Genomic DNA, 19,245 nt, shown 5'->3' with positions numbered 1-19,245 from the left:
GACTGATACATATTTATATATGTCGTGACTGAAATTGTCAATATCGTGTCATTTACAATTACATTATTTAAAAAAAATTATGCTTTTCAATAAAATTCTCACATTATAATTGCATATTATAATTTTTGTTATATTTGTAAGTTTCACATCGGAAACGATGAAGTTATTGCATACTTTGGATTGTTCTTAAATGATTATTATTTTTGTATAATAAAATTATTCTGTTTTTAATTATAGTTGACGATTCTACGTATGTGTATACAATGTGAACAATTTTACAATGAGAGCAAAATTGTATTGCCCATATTATAAATAAATATGTTTGCTATATAAACGTCTTTCATTATTATTTTTTACGTACTGTCTGGTTTCTATCATGCCAATAAATACACATTGCAGTTGTATAATATGTAAACATACCCATCGTCAATGAAGTTGGTTAATTAATTAAAACTTTACGTTGTTATACTTCATGTACTGTGGCAGTTCATAGTTATGTAATTCATCATCAGATTATGTGCGCTGTCTCTACATAAAAAAATTCAGTGAAAACAAGCATTAACTCACCTCACGAGATTTAAAACATCGTGCTTCGGATTCATGAAATAATCAAAAGCTTTCATTAAATATTATCAATGTCGGATGATATCAACTCAAGTTTCACAATTATTCGAAAAGTAATGTTTTAACATCTGGCAGCCGAAAATTCCATCATACTAAAGAGAACTCGAATGCCAAATATTCCGTATTCGCGACTTTCATGACAAAAGTTGTCTTTTGGGCGATCGCAATGTGCCTAATAATCCAATAACAATAGATGTAGTTTTGTAATCATGCAAAAATTCGATCTCGAGATTTTGACAAATTTGAACTCAAAACAATCACGTTTTTATGGTTTAAAAAAATGTGTATGTGTATTTTGGAGATACCTAGTACGAATATCGTTAATTTCGCTTAGTTAGGTAAAATTCCTAACCACTTTGGAATGAAAACAATTATGATTGTTGATTGTTAATCTTCAAGCGCAAAGCGCTCCTAAAACATTTCATATTGTAATTTCAAATCATTTATCACTCGAATTAGTATGTTCAAATAAAATTATAATATTGAGATTAAAAACCAATTCTTATAAACGTGGTTAAGTGAAAAATTAGCTCATAATATTAAAGAAAATTTTTTTTATTTTTTTTAAACTCGCATGCTAATTTATTATACTTATTTTAAAAACATAAAATAGAAAAAAATCATCTGACTATTGCTTCCAATGCTCAATATAGATTTTGAATTAAAGACTGCAGAAGCCAGAAATCTGTAAAAATTTCACATTTTTTAAACGCCTATGTCTCTTAAATGAGAGCAAACCAACAAACATTATTGTCATATTCGAATTGAGTGTGTCCAACTTAGTTAAGATTGATTAGTTTCTGCCTAGGCAAGTAAAAAATGTGATTGTTTTGTTATAGGGATAGTCGATTTTACAAAATAAAGAACAAAAGGGTAATTTTGGAAAATATATAAATCCATAAGACAGAGCAGTAAAATAAAGGAGTCCTGTATTGAGTCTGTGGATGGAAATACAAGTTTGAGGCTACATCCGGTTTATATATTCTAAAAATCTTATCAACTTTAAAATAGTACATACATAAAGAATACAAATATAAATTTTCATCTTGATACGTTCAGCAATTAAAAAAAATCTTGTAAAAAAAAGACAAAATTGTTAAGTAAATCAGAATATAAGAAAATAAAACAAACAATTAACTACAGATTTGTTAGATTTCATATAATTTCAAGGGTAATTGGATTATTACGCAAATTGCGATCGCCCAAGACAATTATTGTCATGAAAATCGCGAATACGGAATATTTGGCACTCGAGTTGTCGTTAGCGGTTAGTATGATAGTTATTGTTAGTATGATGGACTTTTCGGCTGCAAAATATTCCGTTATAGAGGTTTTAGTGACTTTTGGGCGAGTGCTTTATGGGCAATAATCACCGAACCAATTTCAAGCCACGAGCAGCCACTAAATTTTCGAGTCAATTGAATTGGTCTTTCCAGTCCTGACGAAAGAGGGGTACCAGCCGATGCTAATAATTAGGGCCTGGCCCAGTTTTTAGCATCGGCCTCCTATTTGTTATTTATACTGGCATTTAATAATGTAACGTGGAAACACGAGAGAGTATCCGCTGGCTAAGTGCATTCGGGGGTGAAGAATGGAGACCCTTAGATAAGGCCAAACGGTACTCAGTCGGTACCCACTAGAATTTTCAAAATCCAGGCGAGTGCGTGAGACTCACTTAAACCTGTACGTACCTGGAAAATAGATACATAAATATATAGGGGAAGCCGTGGTGAGCAACTTGTTCTTTATAAGGACGTACATATGTCGTATCGGATTATTCTGGAGCGAACGTGTGGACCTCCTAAATCATTCAATAAATGCTGTGAAGCGACTATGGCTTTTAATTTGGACCCTGAACTCACCCCTACGCAACAATAATATAATACTGGCCATTTTTTAATAAAAGACTGGCCATTTCATTTATTGCCTGTTGGAAATTATCGAGCGCTCCCATTTCGTCAAAATTTCTATTAAAATGTTTACTTTGAAAAAAAATTAGAAATATTTTTAACTCTAGAAAAATTAATGTCCACAAAGTTCGTGTACGGAATAAGCCTTATGCCGGCGCCAGACATGTGTTCAAAGATGTGATCAAATAAGTGTTCACATGTGTGGCACGGGCATTTGATACTATTGTCACATATTTGATCACTCAAGTGCGCTTTGCCTTTCCGTGTCGGTTTTTTAGCGCACATCAAAGCGATAAAAGTTCAAATGTTTGTGTGCCTGCCACACTGCGCGAAGCCTTGTTCTATTACGCTTGTTCTATTACGCTACCTTGTTCTATTACGATACATTTCACACGGTAAACGGACTACTAAGCATATGTGAACCAGTCACAGGACAACCGGTCGCTCTAGATCGGTCACATGTGATCACCCGTCACACTAAAACTGGTCACACCCTAAAATCAGTGACGAGAAAACTGGTTGACAGATAAATAATAAATAACTATTACACGTGCAAATAAATAAACAAAAACAGCCAAAACGAAGATGTGAATGGATGTGTGAAATGGTACGGTGCACGTGTAATAAATAATTACACGTGCATAAATAATATAAGCAAACTGTGTCGACCAAATCGTCGTCCATGTTTTGTGAAGTCTATTTGAAAACCGTGAGCTTAAAGGAGTGATCAAATCTTTGAACACCAGTGGCGTGCGGTCCATGGATGCGGTGGATGCGGCGCATCCCCTATAACTTTAAAAAGCCAAGAGTATTTTTAATAAATATTTGAATTTCGCTTCGATGTATTCTTAGTGATGTACGTGATTATGATGTAGTATATGATATATATTTCACATATCACGTGTTTTTTGTTACATGATGCATTATATAGGATCTTTTGATAATTTTTATTAAGGATTCGCATAGGCCGCATTCGCATAGGCCGGCCACAGGCGAGTGACGCTGGCGAGTAGACGCTGAGTGAAGTGCGCGCGCGTCATGGATTCGGAGTCGCGACCGATCCCATTTGCGCATGCGCACTATGAGGCTGTCTTATTCGCGCGGACGCGTTGACACTTGTTTAACCTCTACGGTGGATTCGGTTTCTCTGTTTGCTTATCTATTGAGTTTCACTTGGAAGCCGCTGTTGATCGATATTTCCGCACGCTACGCCCCAAGTTATTTATCAAAAAGCTAGCCGATTCATTTCTTTAGACGAAGTTAATCATTTATACTGTAAGTTGGTTATTTTTTACTTTTGAATTAAGTTTTCATTTAAATTAGTTTCGTCTAACTTTATTTTTAGTTTACTGTTCCACTACTTACGAGTTTTCATTATTGCCTTTAATATGGATATCGAAAATAACAATGAGAGTGGACTTGTCGTCGAGATCAATAATAATTGCAATTGTTTAATTGAAAATGTGCTGAAAAGAAGATTTGCTTCTCTCCCATTTAATGAAAAGGAGATTATTGTTAAGAGCCCCAAACCCACACCAATATTAAATATTCAGTCTAAAACAAAAACATTTAAAAGGTATTTTAACACAGAAACATACGAAAAAATTTCATGGATTTGTGGATGTGCTCACTTAACGAAATTATTCTGTTGGCCATGTATTTTATTTTCTCAAGAAGTGAATGTCTGGAGTAAATTTGGATTTTCTGACCTAAACAATTTAAGTAAATCGCGCAAGAGACATGAATGTTCTCAAGCTCACATATGTTCTGCTGCTCAATTTAAAAAATTTGGAAAGGGACCTCGTATAGAAAATTTTTTAAGTGCTCAATTTAAAGCAAATATTGAAATGCACAACAAAGAAGTTACTGCAAATAGATACATTTTGTCGAAATTAATAAGCGCGATCTGTTTTTTAGCAAAACAAGAACAACCTTTACGAGGACATTTTGAGCACCAGGAATCGGAAAATAGAGGGAATTATATTGAATTGCTGTATCTGTTGAGTGAATCAGACATAAAATTGAAAACTCATTTAGATAACTCTACGGTGTTTACTGGACTATCGAACCATATACAAAATGACTTGGTATCCGCAATATCAAAAGTCTTGCTAGATGAGATTAAAACTGAAATACGTGCATCAAAATTTGTTTCCATAATTGTGTACGAATCTACAGATATCAGTCGCAAAGCTCAGCTATCTACTATTTTTAGATATGTAGATGAAAGTAGAAACCTTGGAAGAATTTGGTTGTTTGGACAAATTAATTGCACAAACGTACGATGGAGCGGCTGTAATGTCCGGGGAGCATAATGGAGTGCAACGAAAAATTCGAGATATTTGTCCTAATTCTTTATTTGTCCATTGTTACGCTCACAGATTGAATTTAGTTTTGTCGCAATCTGTTAAACATATATCCGGATGCAAACGTTTTTTCAGCCGTATGTTGTCATTTTCAACTTTTTTTTGTAAGTCTTCAAGAAGAATTTCCCTTCTCGATTGTCAAATAAAAAAACGATTTCCCACTGCTGCCCCTACACGATGGAACTACAATAGCAAAATTTTAAATATGATATTAGAATATCAAACAGAATTAATGGAAATATTTAATCAAATAATTAATGACGAAGACGAATGGGATACTGATGCTGTCATAAATGCTGAAGTCCTTCATCGTTATTTAAAAGAGTTTGAATTCAATTTCAATTTGCATTTATTTTCTGCAATATTTAATTCGGCAGATTTTTTATTTGAAATTTTACAAAAAAAAACCTTTGACATATCGTATTGCGTAAGTGAAATTAAAAAATTTGTAAAATATTTAGATAACAAAAAAGACGATTTTGATTCATTGTGGAACAAAGTAATAACTAAAAATTTTAATAGAAAAAGAAAATATGCTGAATGTGAAGAAGATGTGAAAACAACGTATAAACTTCACTATTCTGAAATTTTAGAAACTCTTTCAGTAAATACAACCAATCGATTTCGAGATATCGAAAATTTAAAATTTCTCGAATTTTTTAACGTCAAAAAATTTAAAGAATATGAAAATAATTTTCCAGATTTCCTATTTAAATCACTCCACCTAACTTATGGAAAATACTTTGATTTTATGAAATTAAAAAGCGAATTAATTTACATGTACTCAACGCAAGATTTTCATTTGAAATCTATAAATGACGTAAAGGAATTAATTGTGAAAGATGATCTAATAGACGTTTTGGAACAAGTATTTAGTTTAATACAATTAATTTGTACGATACCTTCCACGAGCGCATCGGCTGAACGATCATTTTCGACTATGAAAAGAATTAAAACGTTCACCAGAAGTAGTCAAAGTGAAGAAAGACTCTCTGGTCTTGCTTTAATTGCAATCGAAAAGAAAATAATGTCAAATTTAAAAAACAATAAAAAATTCTATGATGCGGTTATCGATGAATTTTGTAAAAAGGAACGAAGAATAAAATTAAATTTTAAAAAATAAATTGGTCGGTTTTTTTTTTCAAACAAGGGACAGCATCCCTTGTTTGAAAAGTCACCGCCCGCCACTGTTGAACACATATCTGGCAGATACAACAATGTGTGACCAAATGTATGAGCAAAGTCTTCAAAGAAGTGATCACTTCTTCGAACTCATGTCTGGCACCGGCATGAAACAAGTGTCCGTATTCGTCACGCAGCTTTAGAATTTGAAATTAAATTTTAAATTTTGAAACAAAGGAATATAATTTCATTCGGATTCAGTTTCAGCCGCGTGACTAATCGACACGTCAAAATTTGAAGTATGAAGCGCAATATAAAGAAACCAAGCCGAAGAGAACGCGTCCCTAAAGGGTAAGTGCGAGAGAGTATTTTTTTTTTTTTTTTAAACGCTTTTTATTATTACGAAATTATGTTCACAATACATCTTATATCTATTTTAATAGCTACTGATCTATTGATCATTTTCTATTTTACAATTTAACTTAATTTGGTTAGTAATCATAGTATTATATTATTCTAATGTTAATCTACAGCATAATAGGAAAAAGAGCTCAAAAACCTATTTACAATCCTTATAAATGTTAATAATACATCTAATACATAATATTAATTAAAGACTCTCTAAAGTCGATGACATAAAGCAGATTGTGTTTAGGTAATCTGTGTTTATACCTGAAGGGTATAGAAATTTTGTTGTAATCACCGAGACTCTTCACAAGTGTGTTAGTATGGTTATTAGTGATTCTGTCATAGAATCTACTGGTTAGTTTGTTAGTAATGTCTGTAACAAACGGAATATTATATATGGCATGCAGTTTTTTCAAGTTAGTATATATGGGTGTATTATAAATTATTTTTAGGGATTTATTTTGTATTACTTGGAGCTTAGAAAGATTAGTATTCGAGGCGTTATTCCATACAGGTGAAGCATAGGTTAATAATAGTAATATGAGCGCGCGATATAATTTTATTTTATTTTGAGTTGATAAAGAACTATGGCGATTAAATATTGGATATATTGAGGATATACCCCGCATCGCCTTGCATTTCGCTGCCTCAATGTGAGGTGCCCATCTCATTCTTTTATCGAACGTTACTCCTAAATATTTTATTACTGACTGCCATTTCAGACTTTCTCCAGAGGGGATTTTCAGATCTGAACTTGGCTTATGCTTTCTAACACTAAAGAATATGGCGTCTGTTTTGGTTTGATTAATAATTTGAATTTTCCACTTAGTGAAGTGTTCAGTCATTGTTTTAATTGCAAATTCAAGATTTTTAAGAATAAAGTCTGGTTTTTTGCTACTTGTGAAGCAAGCGGTATCATCTGCATATAGGGCTATGTGACAGTTTTTTGGAATAGGTATGTCATTTATATATATGGAGAATAAGAGTGGGCCAAGCAAGCTCCCCTGCGGAACGCCAGCTGCGATTATTTTTGGAGACGATAATTCATTATTTACGCTTTCTACGAGTTAGGTACGATTTGATGATGAGAATTATGTAGTTTGGTATTTTGTTAATAAGGAGCTTATGAATGAGTCCATCGTGCCAAACCGTGTCGAAGGCCTTTTCTATGTCGAGACATACCATTCCGGTACTTCTCTTCATATTAAAGTTCTTCGTCACGTGTTCAGTTAGTCTTGTTAGTTGTTGGGTCGTGGAATGTCCAGTGCGAAATTCAAATTTAAGTAAACGAGTGTAGATTATTTTTTCCAGAATTTTTGAAAGCGTGCAAAGTAAGCTAATGGGTCGATTATTGGCCGGGTTTTTTGAGCTTTTGAGAGAGTATAACCAAGGGGAGTGTTATGGCCGGTGTTGTTCACGGTCGTTGACCGCTTCGCGGCGAGTGGTGGTGGCAAAGCGGCTTTGGCCGAGTGGCTGCGCTGCGAGCGGAGAGCAGCGGCGAGTGGGGCAGCAGCTTCGACTGCTCTTCGCTTTCGCTTCGCTCTCAGTCGCGTTCGGCGGCGTCCCCGGCGCTCCCGCTGCGGCTGAAGAAGCGGCGGCTCCGCCCTCGCCCCCCCACTTCCGCCGCGGACCGGAAAGCGGCGCACGTGCGCCGGAAACGCTCGCCGACATGGCCGAGCTGCAGTGCGCCTCCCCCGACGAGGTAACTCCGACTCCAGCCGGTCCGGTCCAGCGCCGCATCCGCCGGAAGTGCCACCCCGGCACTCGGCAGCGGCATCGGCATTGGCATTCATTCACTCACTCACCTCTGACATTGTATGTACATGTTCCCATTCGCATTCGATTGCAGGTGCGCGCTCTCAACGGCACCAAAGGCGACCACCTCAACGGCGTGCACAACGGGTACTCCTCGGCCGACAAGGGCCACCATCGCGACAAACATCACTCCGGCAAGGACAAGCATCGGGACAAGGATCGCGACAAACGGGACTCGGACAGGTCTGACTCGCACACGTGACAAACCCCCCTCCCCCTCCCCGCCACGCAACCCCCCACCCACCCACCCGCTCAAGCTTTCGCCACCTCGCCTCCCCACCCCCACCCCCCTCTGTGTCTATCCCGTCATAGATTTTAAGGTTAGTCGATAGGATTTCGCGAGCATGTGTGCCAATATTATCACTGCAGGCACTTGCTCATTGCAGAGAACAAGTGTGAGATGTGGACTGCTCGTTGGTACCACTCGCAGTGTGTGTGTGGCAAATGCGAAAAACAAAAGAATAAAACTTTTGAATTTTTATTTTGAACGCATGCATGTCGAATTGTCTTGCGATTCATATGTTTTAAAAAAAATTAAGTATTATTATTTGTCATTATTTATGCCCGCCTCGAATTTCAGATTGATAAACTGCAAAATTGATTTATTTATTTTTTGTCATGTGTGCCAGTTTGATGTAATGCACAAGTATGTATATGTGGCACTGGCTCGGTAATTGGGTTTGTCTTTTTGCCCACATGCTTTTGCTAACTTAACCTGAATATGTATGTAGTTTTACATGTTTGCTACTCGTTCGTATGTTGCTTGCATAGAACGATTAATTACATAAGTATTGCTTAAACAACTGATCAAACTGATTCTCTGTCCTTACTGTGATATAAGGTCGTCTTTGGCCCGTTTTATTCGGTTCGAGAATAGCCAAAACCTGGATCTATATATTCCTGTCGGTCGACCAGCTCTATTATGAACTTTTGATGTCCTTTTCAACAATAGAAACATATCTGTCTTACCATTGGCAAAATTAATTACATTTAAATGAGTTCAGTGCCTTTTTATTCGTTTCTTTTTTCCTGTGTGACGAATAATATAGATAAATGATATCTAATATATAATTTCGAAGGAGACTTTTAATGTATGTATGTAAGTTTTGGTTCGTAGAATCCATGACCCTAAATTTAATAAAAAAACAAATGAATATTTAAATACAAAATAAAACTACTCGAATAAATTTAATAAAATGTTTACTATTACATTAGTCATATTTAAGCAGTTTATATTACAAATACCGAGCGAAACCAGGGAAAACCACTGGTTATTAATATTTTAATGAATTTGAAAATATTGATATAAAATTACAAATTTTAACTTATTTATATGCATAATTTATACTATTTCAGATAGTTTCTTATTTTTTTAATAAAAAAAAATGTATATGTTACAATAAGTGTTCGTTCACAAACTGTTGGTCTTCGTTTAATTGCTAACAGTCAAAATCTATTTTCAAATTGACTCACCAGATATCACGTGAAACTCTTAGCTGTGATGTATTTAAAAGGGAAACCACATAACAATGCTAATATGATTAGTTTCTGCTAATTTTTAAAATATTGCCACCCAGGACGTGCATACTCGTTAGAGAATAGGACAAACGATTGAGAATACTTAAACTTATACCTACTAGTTGGTCGATTTGTTCTTTTGTGTACACTATAACTGGCCAGATTGGTTCGTGTATGAACAATCTAGCATAATATGTTCAAAAACCAATGAAATGTACACTCGGGCGGTAACATGTAAAATTGTGTAACTCAGATTATCACCAATAAAAAATAATTTTTGTATTTCGTTAATTTAACTGAAAATTAAAAAATACATATTTTATATGGTTGTTTAGAGATAAACATCGAAGTCACAGCTCATCTCATAAATCTTCCAACAAAGATAAAGACCGCAGCGATAAGGACAGGAGCAGAAGCGACAAGGACAGAGACAGGGACAAGGAAAAGTCTAAACACACTGATGGCTCAAAGGACAGAAGCGATAAACACAAAAGCGGCGATGACAAGCATAAACGGTCAGATCACAAAAGTTCCTCTGGTAGTTCCAAAGATAAAGATCACAAACGGCACGGTTCAAAGGACAGAGACAAGAGCAAGGATAAACATCGGAGCGACAAAGATGGGCACCGTTCGAAGCATTCAAGTAGTAACAGTTCAAAACATGGTGACAAACATTCTAGGTGTGTGAATATTTTTTTAATTTTAACAATATTATGTTCGTTAAGATTTTTTAATCCTGTGTCCTATTATCACTATAGCAAGGAAAAATCTCACAGTTCCAGTAAGGACAAACATAAATCTAGCTCCCACCATGATTCGTCTTTCAAGAGTCCCGAGAAAAAAGAAGAAGTGAGAGAAGTCAAAGAGGAGATTGAAAATGATATGGTATGATGAAAAAAAATTCTAATAAAATAATTCTTGGTTGTTTAAACTAACACTTAAAAATATATATTTTTAGTCACCGGAAATAAAACAAGAAGAAAATGACTGGAATAATAGTCAGGACAGTGAAAGAGAAGATGTCTCTTTCGAGCCTGAAAAAACGTTTAAAGACGAAGAAATAGAAAGTGAAGAAGACATGCCATTAGTATGCTAATTTTTAATTGTTAAACTTTTATTCTTGGTATCGATTTTCAATTCGTTAATGTTATTATTTTTTTTACAGAATATAAGAAAGAATAAAAGAAAAGCGGTTGATAGTGAAAGTGAAGAGGATAAACCATTGACTTCCCATAAAATCCCTAAAGCAAAAAAAGTTAAAAAAGGTTTAACATTTTTTTTCATATATTTGATTTTATGAAAAAATATATTATATAAAGTAATTTGGGAAATTATTATGTTTTTATACTTGCAGAACCTGTCTACGAGTCTGATGAAGATAAGAAACCCAAAGCCAAGAAAAAGGCTAAACCCACCAAAGTTAAAAGAGAATTAGAGACTTCCCACGGAGTTAGTCCAACTAAAAAGAAGAAGAAAGAAGACGAAGCAGAAGTTTGGAAGTGGTACGTTTTTCAGCTGAAGTTGGTATCTTTTTTCATAATTTTCAGTAAATATGTATGGTTATTATTGTGCATACTTTTAGGTGGGAAGAGGAGAAGATTAATGATGGGACAAAGTGGTCGTATTTAGAACACAAAGGTCCTCTATTTGCACCTTTATATGAGAAACTTCCGAAAAATGTTATCTTCCGATATGATGGTAAAGAAGTACGTTTATCAGAAACGAGTGAAGAGATTGCTGGCTTCTACGCTCGTATGCTTGATCACGACTACACTTCAAAAGACACATTTAATGAGAATTTCTTCACCGATTGGCGAAAAATGATGACCGATAAAGAAAAAACCGTGATCAAAGACTTACGTAAGTGTGATTTCAAAGAAATGCACACATTTTTCATGGCTCAGGCTGAAAGAAACAGAAATAAAACGAAAGAAGAAAAACTTTCCTTGAAGACCAAGAATGAAGAAATACAGAAAGAGTACGGATTCTGCACAATTGATGGACATAAAGAGAAAATTGGAAATTTCCGCATTGAACCTCCTGGACTTTTCAGAGGGCGTGGGGAACATCCCAAGATGGGCATGTTGAAGAAACGTGTTGAGCCTGAACATGTCACTATAAATTGTTCGAAGAATAGCAATATACCTAAACCACCTTCGGGTCATCGCTGGAAAGAAGTAAGACATGACAACACCGTCACTTGGCTTGCTTCATGGACTGAGAATGTTCAAGGTCAAGTCAAGTACGTTATGTTGAATCCAAGCTCAAAATTAAAAGGAGAAAAAGACTGGCAAAAGTATGAAACAGCCCGAAAGTTAGCTTCATGTGTGGATAAAATTCGTGAGACTTACCGGGAAGAATGGAAAGCTAAAGAGATGCGTATTCGGCAACGAGCTGTCGCTTTGTACTTTATCGATAGATTAGCTCTTAGGGCAGGTAATGAGAAAGACGAAGATCAAGCCGACACAGTCGGTTGTTGTTCACTTCGAGTAGAACATATTGAATTACACAAAGAGAAAGACGGAAAAGAATATGTTGTTGTATTCGACTTCCTCGGAAAGGATTCCATTCGTTATTACAACGAAGTACCTGTTGAGAAGAGAGTGTTTAAAAATTTAGAACTCTTCAAAGAGAATAAAAAGACAGGCGATGATCTCTTCGATCGTCTCAACACCCAAACAATGAACGAGCATTTGAGGGAGCTTATGCCCAATCTCACCGCTAAAGTGTTCCGTACTTTCAATGCATCATTCACGCTGCAAAATCAGCTCAATCTGCTGACGGAAGCAGACACATCCATAGAGGAGAAAATATTATCATATAATCGGGCAAATCGAGCCGTTGCTGTCCTTTGCAACCATCAAAGGGCCGTCCCCAAAGGTCACCAGAAGTCTATGGACGCGCTGAAGGAGAAGATACAAACAAAGAGGGATCAGTTGGACGAGGGTGAAAGTGAGCTCAAAGACCTGTTGAAATTGGCTAGAAAGGGCTCCGTTAAGGAAAAGATGAACGCCGATAAGAAAAAGAAGGCTATACAAAAGCTGCAAGAGCAATTACGCAAGTTGGAAGTGCAAGAAACAGACAGAGATGAGAACAAAACTATAGCGTTGGGAACCTCCAAACTCAACTATCTCGATCCTCGTATTTCCATAGCGTGGTTAGTGTTTTTATTTATTACATTAATCCAATATGTACTGACTGTTTAATACTTACCGATCGTTTTTATTTTCAGGTGCAAGAAAAATGGTGTTCCAATTGAGAAAATCTACAACAAAACTCAGCGAGACAAATTCCGTTGGGCCATTGATATGGCTACGGTTGACTATGTCTTTTAATGAAAATTAAATTAAAAAAATAAACATACAATGTTGCAATTTAGTTTTTAATATTTTAGATTTTTTTGACGAACTCGCATAACTTCTTATTTTATCAATTAAATATCTTTGAGCCTAGTATATGTAGTAAAATACATATTTATAGATTAAATTCCAGACGCAATCAAAAAATTTTAGAATAAGCTATTTTTAGATCTTTTTTTTTAATAGTCAATTTATAATCATTTGTCACCTAATGACTCATTTTTTCATGTTTTTTTTTATAAATTGATCGTTAATTACAAACATGATTTTTTTTACGGTCACGATCAAGTATGTACATAGGTTTCATCAAATTTTTTTTATTGAAAATGTATTGTGAAATGTGATCTTTACATGTATTTTAGAAAATATATCATAATAAATTCACATTTCCAACCTGTTATATTTTATATACGTATACGTACGAAATATGCCTAAAGGAAACTCAAGTGTTTTGTTTTTATTAGTTAAAAATGTATTTTATTTAGTTTTCAGTATAGCAAATTCAACACTTATTGAAAAATTAATTATTGTTGCATTTAAAAAAAAATAGTTTTCAAATGTTTAGATTATTTATTGCTGTATTTATATTGAGAAACATCTTAGATGATGGCGAATACAATTGGGGACTACTTTTTTTTATCTTTATTAACTTTAGTTCAACTGAAATATTAACGGTTATGTTTTTATTTCTTTTATTTATTAAATTAGTTACGTTGCTTTGCATCGGTAGTGTACAAAAAATACATGAATTTTCAATTGACTTTTTATTTCAACTAATCTTATGCACAAATCTATTGAAACACCTGATAGTTTTAATCAAATCAAATATAAGTTGTTATGCATCTAATTTCGTTAGATGTATCTAAATCAATGTAACTTTTTTAGCATCGGTTTCACTTAATTAAATTTATATATATATATAAAAAATCAGTAGTGAAGTCGTTTTTGAATTATGATAGGTCTAGTTTTCTCAATGTCATTGAAAAAAAACTGCCATACTGTGTATTTTTTTTATTGTTGGGAAGAAAAGTGTTTGCAACATGTGAAAGAGCATTTCCGAGCAGAGGTTAGTTGCATTATTAATATGACAATGATTAAATGTAGGAATTGCAATCTTTTTAATAATAATACCTTGCAAATTGCATGCATAATTTTTAATGAAAAGATGTTTATTTTAAATGTGTGTATTTTTTGATAAGAATGATATATAAATCTCAACGTTCGTGTTCATTTCAAAAAAACACCACGCTCTCCATCCCATCCGGCATATACTGCAAACCCGATTTGTTTTTGTGTGCTGTGTTGTATCCTCTCCCGTAACCTGCACAAGACAATAACCAGAATAAAAAACTAATCATCTCAACTCCATGCTTCCCAAAAAAGTTTGGACTATCAATTAGTACCGAGTTCAGTCATGAGTTTGGTCGGCGCGTTTCTCAAAGGTAGCGGCACCGACGGCAGAGCTCCTTTGTGCTCCGAGATGTTCTTCTTACACCTTTGAAGGGCCACATACACCTCGGTGCTCTTCGGAGCCCTCGCCATGTACACGACGCATTCTGCCAATACCACGTCACATTCCGGCATGCCTATCAATTGACAGGCTTGCATACACGAGACGGCAATCTGCAAGGCTCTGGGATCTGCTAGACCTGTGCGATTAAAATTTCAACCAGATACATTTTGGAATGTTCTCAATTAAGTTTTTGTCGCAATTGAAACAGTTGCTTTATCACTTCAGTAAAGCTTATCTCGAGGTGGAAGTTGACGACCTACAAATGTATGGTCATTTGAATCGACTAATGTCCACATATGATTGCCTTCAGATACATATGTATGTCTGTATGAATTGTGATACGTCACTATTCATACAAAATTTATGTGTGTCAGCTTAAAACTACAAGTATATATAGAATCTTAAAATAGGTAAATCGAATATCCATTTACCTATGGATATGAATAGTTAACAATTCGAATTGTATTTATAATTACCGATGTCCTCGCCAGCGAGTCGAACTAAACGTCGCGCAATGTATAGAGGATCTTCTCCACCGGTGAGCATTCTGGTCAGCCAGTATAGTGCAGCGTTGTCGTCCGATGCTCGTATACTTTTGTGCATCGTTGATATTATGTTGTAATGTTCCTCCCCTTTGCGGTCGTATAATAAGTGAGATCTCTAAATGAAAGTGAGAAGGAAAAGAAGTGAAAGATCCACATGCCAGAGAAGCCAATTTTAAATGCATTGCTCTGGAAAAATGATGCCAACTACCAAATAGTCGATGAATACGTATGCATAAATTTCGAGTCATTGATTTTCTTTGTTGGCTAATTTGAAATAAGGATTGTATGCTCTTCTTAGAACAATGTCTTAGAGCCAAAAGGACCGCAGAGTTAATCCTAGTTTCGTTTCTATTATATTTTTCTAGAACTAACAATCAATTTGTTATTATTTGCATCGCCGACTGTTATTCCATTAAAAAATTTCTTTAGTTTTGCGTCAAACTTGTTTTGGCATCAGTGGCGATGCAACCCAACTACAATACTTTTACAAACACTATTAAACGTCTTTGGAAAGCTCAGTGTCAGAACTGAGCACAATTTGGATAGACCAGACAGAAGGTGCGAGCTCGTGAAAGGCAGAGAATGGACGCTTTTGAGATGTGGTGCTGAAGATGGATGCTTAAGATTCCCTGGACAGCGAGAAGAACCATTGCTTCCATCCTGCAAGAGCTGAGGGTTGACGATAGGGCATTACCGTATCTACCAAAATACGTTTGGTCTTTCCCGTATTTATATATTGAGTGGAAGGTGATCGGATAAATGCACTAAAGAGACATCCAAACTTTCAAAGATGCTCAAAAAGAACTAACGCAATAGAATTCCACAAAAAAGCGTCAAGGGGTATTTCTATGTTATCTGAGGGTGCAGCCCTCCCAGTATAGTACAAATACATGCTGTTTTTGTCTGCATTTGATCACCGGTAAGGTCAGCGAGCTACTACAGCCTGATTAATCTCTGCAACCCCCCCTATGAATTCTCACGAGCCGCCATTGGTGCTAACCCTTTTTTGTAGAATTCTATTGCGTAAGTTCTTCTTGAGCCTCTTTAAAATTAGGATTTCTTGAAACTGCGCTACTATTCAATGCATTCTTCCGGGAACCGGAGTGGATACATGAACGGTGCACGCTCGAGAAAGGCAGAGAATAGACGCTTTTGAGATGTCCTGAAGATAGATACTTAGGATCCCCTGGACAGCAGGAAGAACTATTGCTTCCATCCTGCAAGAGCTGAGGGTTGACGATAGAGTATCACCATGTCTACGAAAATGCGTTTGGTCTTCCCCATATTTTATTATATATGGAGTAGACATAGACGGTGCGAGCTTGAGAAAGGCAGTGTCTATGAAAATGCGCTTTGATTTTCCCCATATTTTTGTTGGGAGTGGAGACATGGACGGTGCGAGCTAAAAAGAGACGCTTTTGAAATGTACTGGAGATGTATGCTTAGAATCCCTTGGACAGCGAGAAGAACTAATTCCTTTCATCGAGCAAGAGCTGAAGGTTTGCGATAACCTATCCATCTGTTTTAGACGTATCCTTTAGTTATTTGAGCAAATTGCAAGGCGAGATCAGGACGACCTGCGAAATTTTGTCATTTTGGGAAGCAGATGTAGAGGAAGATCTCCAACAAGATGGAGGGACAAGGTTAAGGTTGCCACTGGGAAAACTGTGGGATGTCAAGATGGCTAGAAGACCACGACGGGCCACTGTTTGGAAGTCAAAAGACGGGGAAAGTCACGACTCTCAGACATGAAGAAAATTACGGGAAAGAAGAAGAAACTGCCTTCTGTTTTAAAATATATCTTAGAAAAGCCTATAGAGAAATTTAACATAACTCAAATTGACGGCTTAAACTTAGTTATTAAAAGCTGTTTTAATTACATTAATCCATTAACATAAAAGGTATCTAGAAGTACCTACATATAAAGACAACTAATGCAAGCAAAGATTTTATAACCTTGATTCCTTCCTGTATATCCTCAAGGGATATATGAACAGATTTGGACGATCCAGTGCGAGGTTGTTTCATCTGAAATGATATCTGAAGACTGTTTAACGCTATTCTTGCATCACCGTCACAAATATCCGCTAACCACTGTAAAGTCTTCCGATCTATAGACGGTCTAAAAAATGATAAAAGTTAAGAATTGTAAAAGTTTATAATTATTTCGTTATTAGAATACCTGCTAGAAACTTCATCTGCACAATCTACAATATCTGCACTGTATTTTTCAGTCACAGCTCTCAACAAGATATTCATAACGTTATCACTGTTAAGTTTCTCTAGTACTATAACCCGACATCGACTCAGCAAAGCCGAGTTCAAACTGAAAGATGGGTTTTCCGTTGTCGCTCCAATCATCACGATGACCCCGCTTTCGATATGCGGCAGAAACGTATCTTGCTGCAGTTTATTAAAACGATGTACCTCGTCCATGAAAAGAATAGTCTTACGGTCAAACTTGGCTTCGTTTTTAGCAACTTTAACAACTTCCTTGACATCGTTAACCCCGGACATGGTCGCCGATAATTTAACGAATCGTAGATTACTTTCCTCTTTGCATATGTTTGATATTACATTCGCCAACGATGTCTACTGAAACGGTGAAACGAAATGCTTATATACACACTAATTTTATATTGTAAAACTTGAATACCTTTCCACATCCAGGAGGACCCCAAAATATCATACTGGGAATTTCTCTCTTCAATATCAATTGCCTCAATAAAGTGTTATCTCCTATCACGTGACATTGTCCGATGTACTCTTCCAGAGATTTCGGACGCATTTGTTCTGCAAGTGGTACATTTTCCGTTTTTGGTTTCTACAGCACATTAAAAACAGTTGTTTGTATATACATATGTACATATAATAAAAATATCATATAAGAAAAAAACCTTTGCAGGTGGAGGTTTATCATGATTATCAAAATCTAGAGATTTTGCTGGGCGGTGGTCAAGTTTTATCTTTTTCGCTATACTATTACTAGGTGGTGATGCTGATGATGTAAGAAATAAACAACGATCAGCGTGTTGCTGTATGACGTCTGGTGAGAATGAACGTCCGCAGACAGGGCAAGTCACCTCTGTACTTTTATTCATCGTGATTAAAAGGAATCTATTAGGTATTCAGTGAGTATTCGATTAGGAAAATACGCCGAAAACGTGTTTGCTTATTCAAATACCTCGATTCATGAAACTCCTATTTATCGAAAATAAATTATTCCATCACGTGAGAATCGACAAGCTAATCTTAGATGACATTTGTTATATCAAAAAACCGATAGAATATTATGGAAAATAAATACAGGCATTCGAACAGGAAAGCCCGCGAACAACTGTCATTAACTAGGTTGAAATTTATAGTGCATTTCGCCATAAATAAAAATTTAATGACCATTACTTGAAATGACAAATATAAAAAAAATTGTAGAAAATCGGTAAAGGGACTACTAGTCAAATGTGAACCTGTCACAGGACAACTGGTCGCTCTAGATCGGTCACTCGTGATCATCCGTCACGCTAAAACTGGTCACGAGAAAACTAGTCACACGCTAAAACTGGTCACGAGAAAACTAGTCACACGCTAAAACTGGTCACGAGAAAACTGGTCACACGCTGAAACTGGTCACGAGAAAACTAGTCACACGCTAAAACTGGTCACGAGAAAACTGGTCACACGCTGAAACTGGTCACACCCAAAAATTTAAAATTGGTCACACAAACAAAAATATTCTCAAATAGTTTTTATTTACGAAATTTTTATTATTATCGACTAGACATATGTTCGAGCCAAAGGCCCTCGTGGCCGTGGCCGTGGCCGTTGTTTGTGGTCTTCGCGAGGAGTTCGCGGGTATCTGTCAGCCCATCTGACGTTCGCATCGTTCGCATCCGAGAAGGTTGGCAATCGCTTTTGCGTTCATTTCACTTTGACAGTTCGAATGTCAAATCAAAATTTAATCTTAATTCACCGCGGTAAATGTACCGCGGGGAGATCTACGAAAACACTGATTGTGTTAGTAAGAGGATCCTTTATTTATGTTCACTTGTTACAATAGAAATTATA

At 35.9% G+C, this 19,245-nt stretch overlaps 3 protein-coding genes across 5 annotated transcripts; 2 read left to right on the top strand and 1 right to left on the bottom strand.

The window, feature by feature from the left end:
* The first annotated feature begins 3,628 nt into the window (after window positions 1-3,628).
* On the top strand, window positions 3,629-5,989 carry LOC143917966 (zinc finger MYM-type protein 1-like). Its single transcript, XM_077439605.1, has 2 exons — window positions 3,629-3,809; window positions 3,880-5,989. The coding sequence occupies exon 2, from the start codon at window positions 3,923-3,925 to the stop codon at window positions 4,847-4,849; it is 927 nt and encodes a 308-aa protein (XP_077295731.1). The 5' UTR covers window positions 3,629-3,809; window positions 3,880-3,922; the 3' UTR covers window positions 4,850-5,989.
* A 1,853-nt stretch (window positions 5,990-7,842) lies between these two features.
* Window positions 7,843-13,122, top strand: Top1 (DNA topoisomerase 1). Its single transcript, XM_077440231.1, has 9 exons — window positions 7,843-8,132; window positions 8,280-8,428; window positions 10,099-10,443; window positions 10,522-10,648; window positions 10,722-10,850; window positions 10,929-11,028; window positions 11,118-11,265; window positions 11,346-12,920; window positions 12,996-13,122. The coding sequence occupies exons 1-9, from the start codon at window positions 8,100-8,102 to the stop codon at window positions 13,096-13,098; spliced, it is 2,709 nt and encodes a 902-aa protein (XP_077296357.1). The 5' UTR covers window positions 7,843-8,099; the 3' UTR covers window positions 13,099-13,122.
* A 753-nt stretch (window positions 13,123-13,875) lies between these two features.
* On the bottom strand, window positions 13,876-18,663 carry LOC143918364 (ATPase WRNIP1-like). Of its 3 annotated transcripts, none has more exons than XM_077440232.1 (8): window positions 18,365-18,663; window positions 18,078-18,297; window positions 17,837-18,004; window positions 17,363-17,772; window positions 17,137-17,302; window positions 15,112-15,295; window positions 14,526-14,771; window positions 13,876-14,443 (listed from the first exon to the last, which is right to left on the bottom strand). In XM_077440232.1, the coding sequence occupies exons 2-8, from the start codon at window positions 18,279-18,281 to the stop codon at window positions 14,355-14,357; spliced, it is 1,467 nt and encodes a 488-aa protein (XP_077296358.1). In that variant the 5' UTR covers window positions 18,282-18,297; window positions 18,365-18,663; the 3' UTR covers window positions 13,876-14,354. The 3 variants fall into 3 exon arrangements, with proteins under 3 accessions (XP_077296358.1, XP_077296360.1, XP_077296359.1); XM_077440234.1 differs by having other exon boundaries at window positions 18,078-18,270; window positions 18,365-18,548; XM_077440233.1 differs by having other exon boundaries at window positions 18,078-18,265; window positions 18,365-18,548.
* Window positions 18,664-19,245: the final 582 nt, after the last annotated feature.

The sequence above is a fragment of the Arctopsyche grandis genome, chromosome 10 (genome assembly GCF_051622035.1).
Source record: "Arctopsyche grandis isolate Sample6627 chromosome 10, ASM5162203v2, whole genome shotgun sequence".
NCBI classification, from domain to species: Eukaryota; Metazoa; Arthropoda; class Insecta; order Trichoptera; family Hydropsychidae; genus Arctopsyche; species Arctopsyche grandis.
This window is presented reverse-complemented; position numbering and strand designations above follow the sequence as displayed.

Coding starts and splice junctions, on each gene's coding strand:
- Top1 (XM_077440231.1), top strand. CDS start 8,100: ATGGCCGAGCTGCAGTGCGCCTCCCCCGACGAG. Junction 8,429..10,098: donor GACAAACGGGACTCGGACAG/GTCTGACTCGCA, acceptor ATGGTTGTTTAG/AGATAAACATCGAAGTCACA. Junction 10,851..10,928: donor GTGAAGAAGACATGCCATTA/GTATGCTAATTT, acceptor TTTTTTTTACAG/AATATAAGAAAGAATAAAAG.
- LOC143917966 (XM_077439605.1), top strand. CDS start 3,923: ATGGATATCGAAAATAACAATGAGAGTGGACTTGTCGTCGAGATCAAT.
- LOC143918364 (XM_077440232.1), bottom strand. CDS start 18,281: ATGAATAAAAGTACAGAGGTGACTTGCCCTGTCTGCGGACGTTCATTC. Junction 17,303..17,362: donor GCAGATGAAGTTTCTAGCAG/GTATTCTAATAA, acceptor ATCATTTTTTAG/ACCGTCTATAGATCGGAAGA. Junction 15,296..17,136: donor ATATACAGGAAGGAATCAAG/GTTATAAAATCT, acceptor ACTTTCATTTAG/AGATCTCACTTATTATACGA.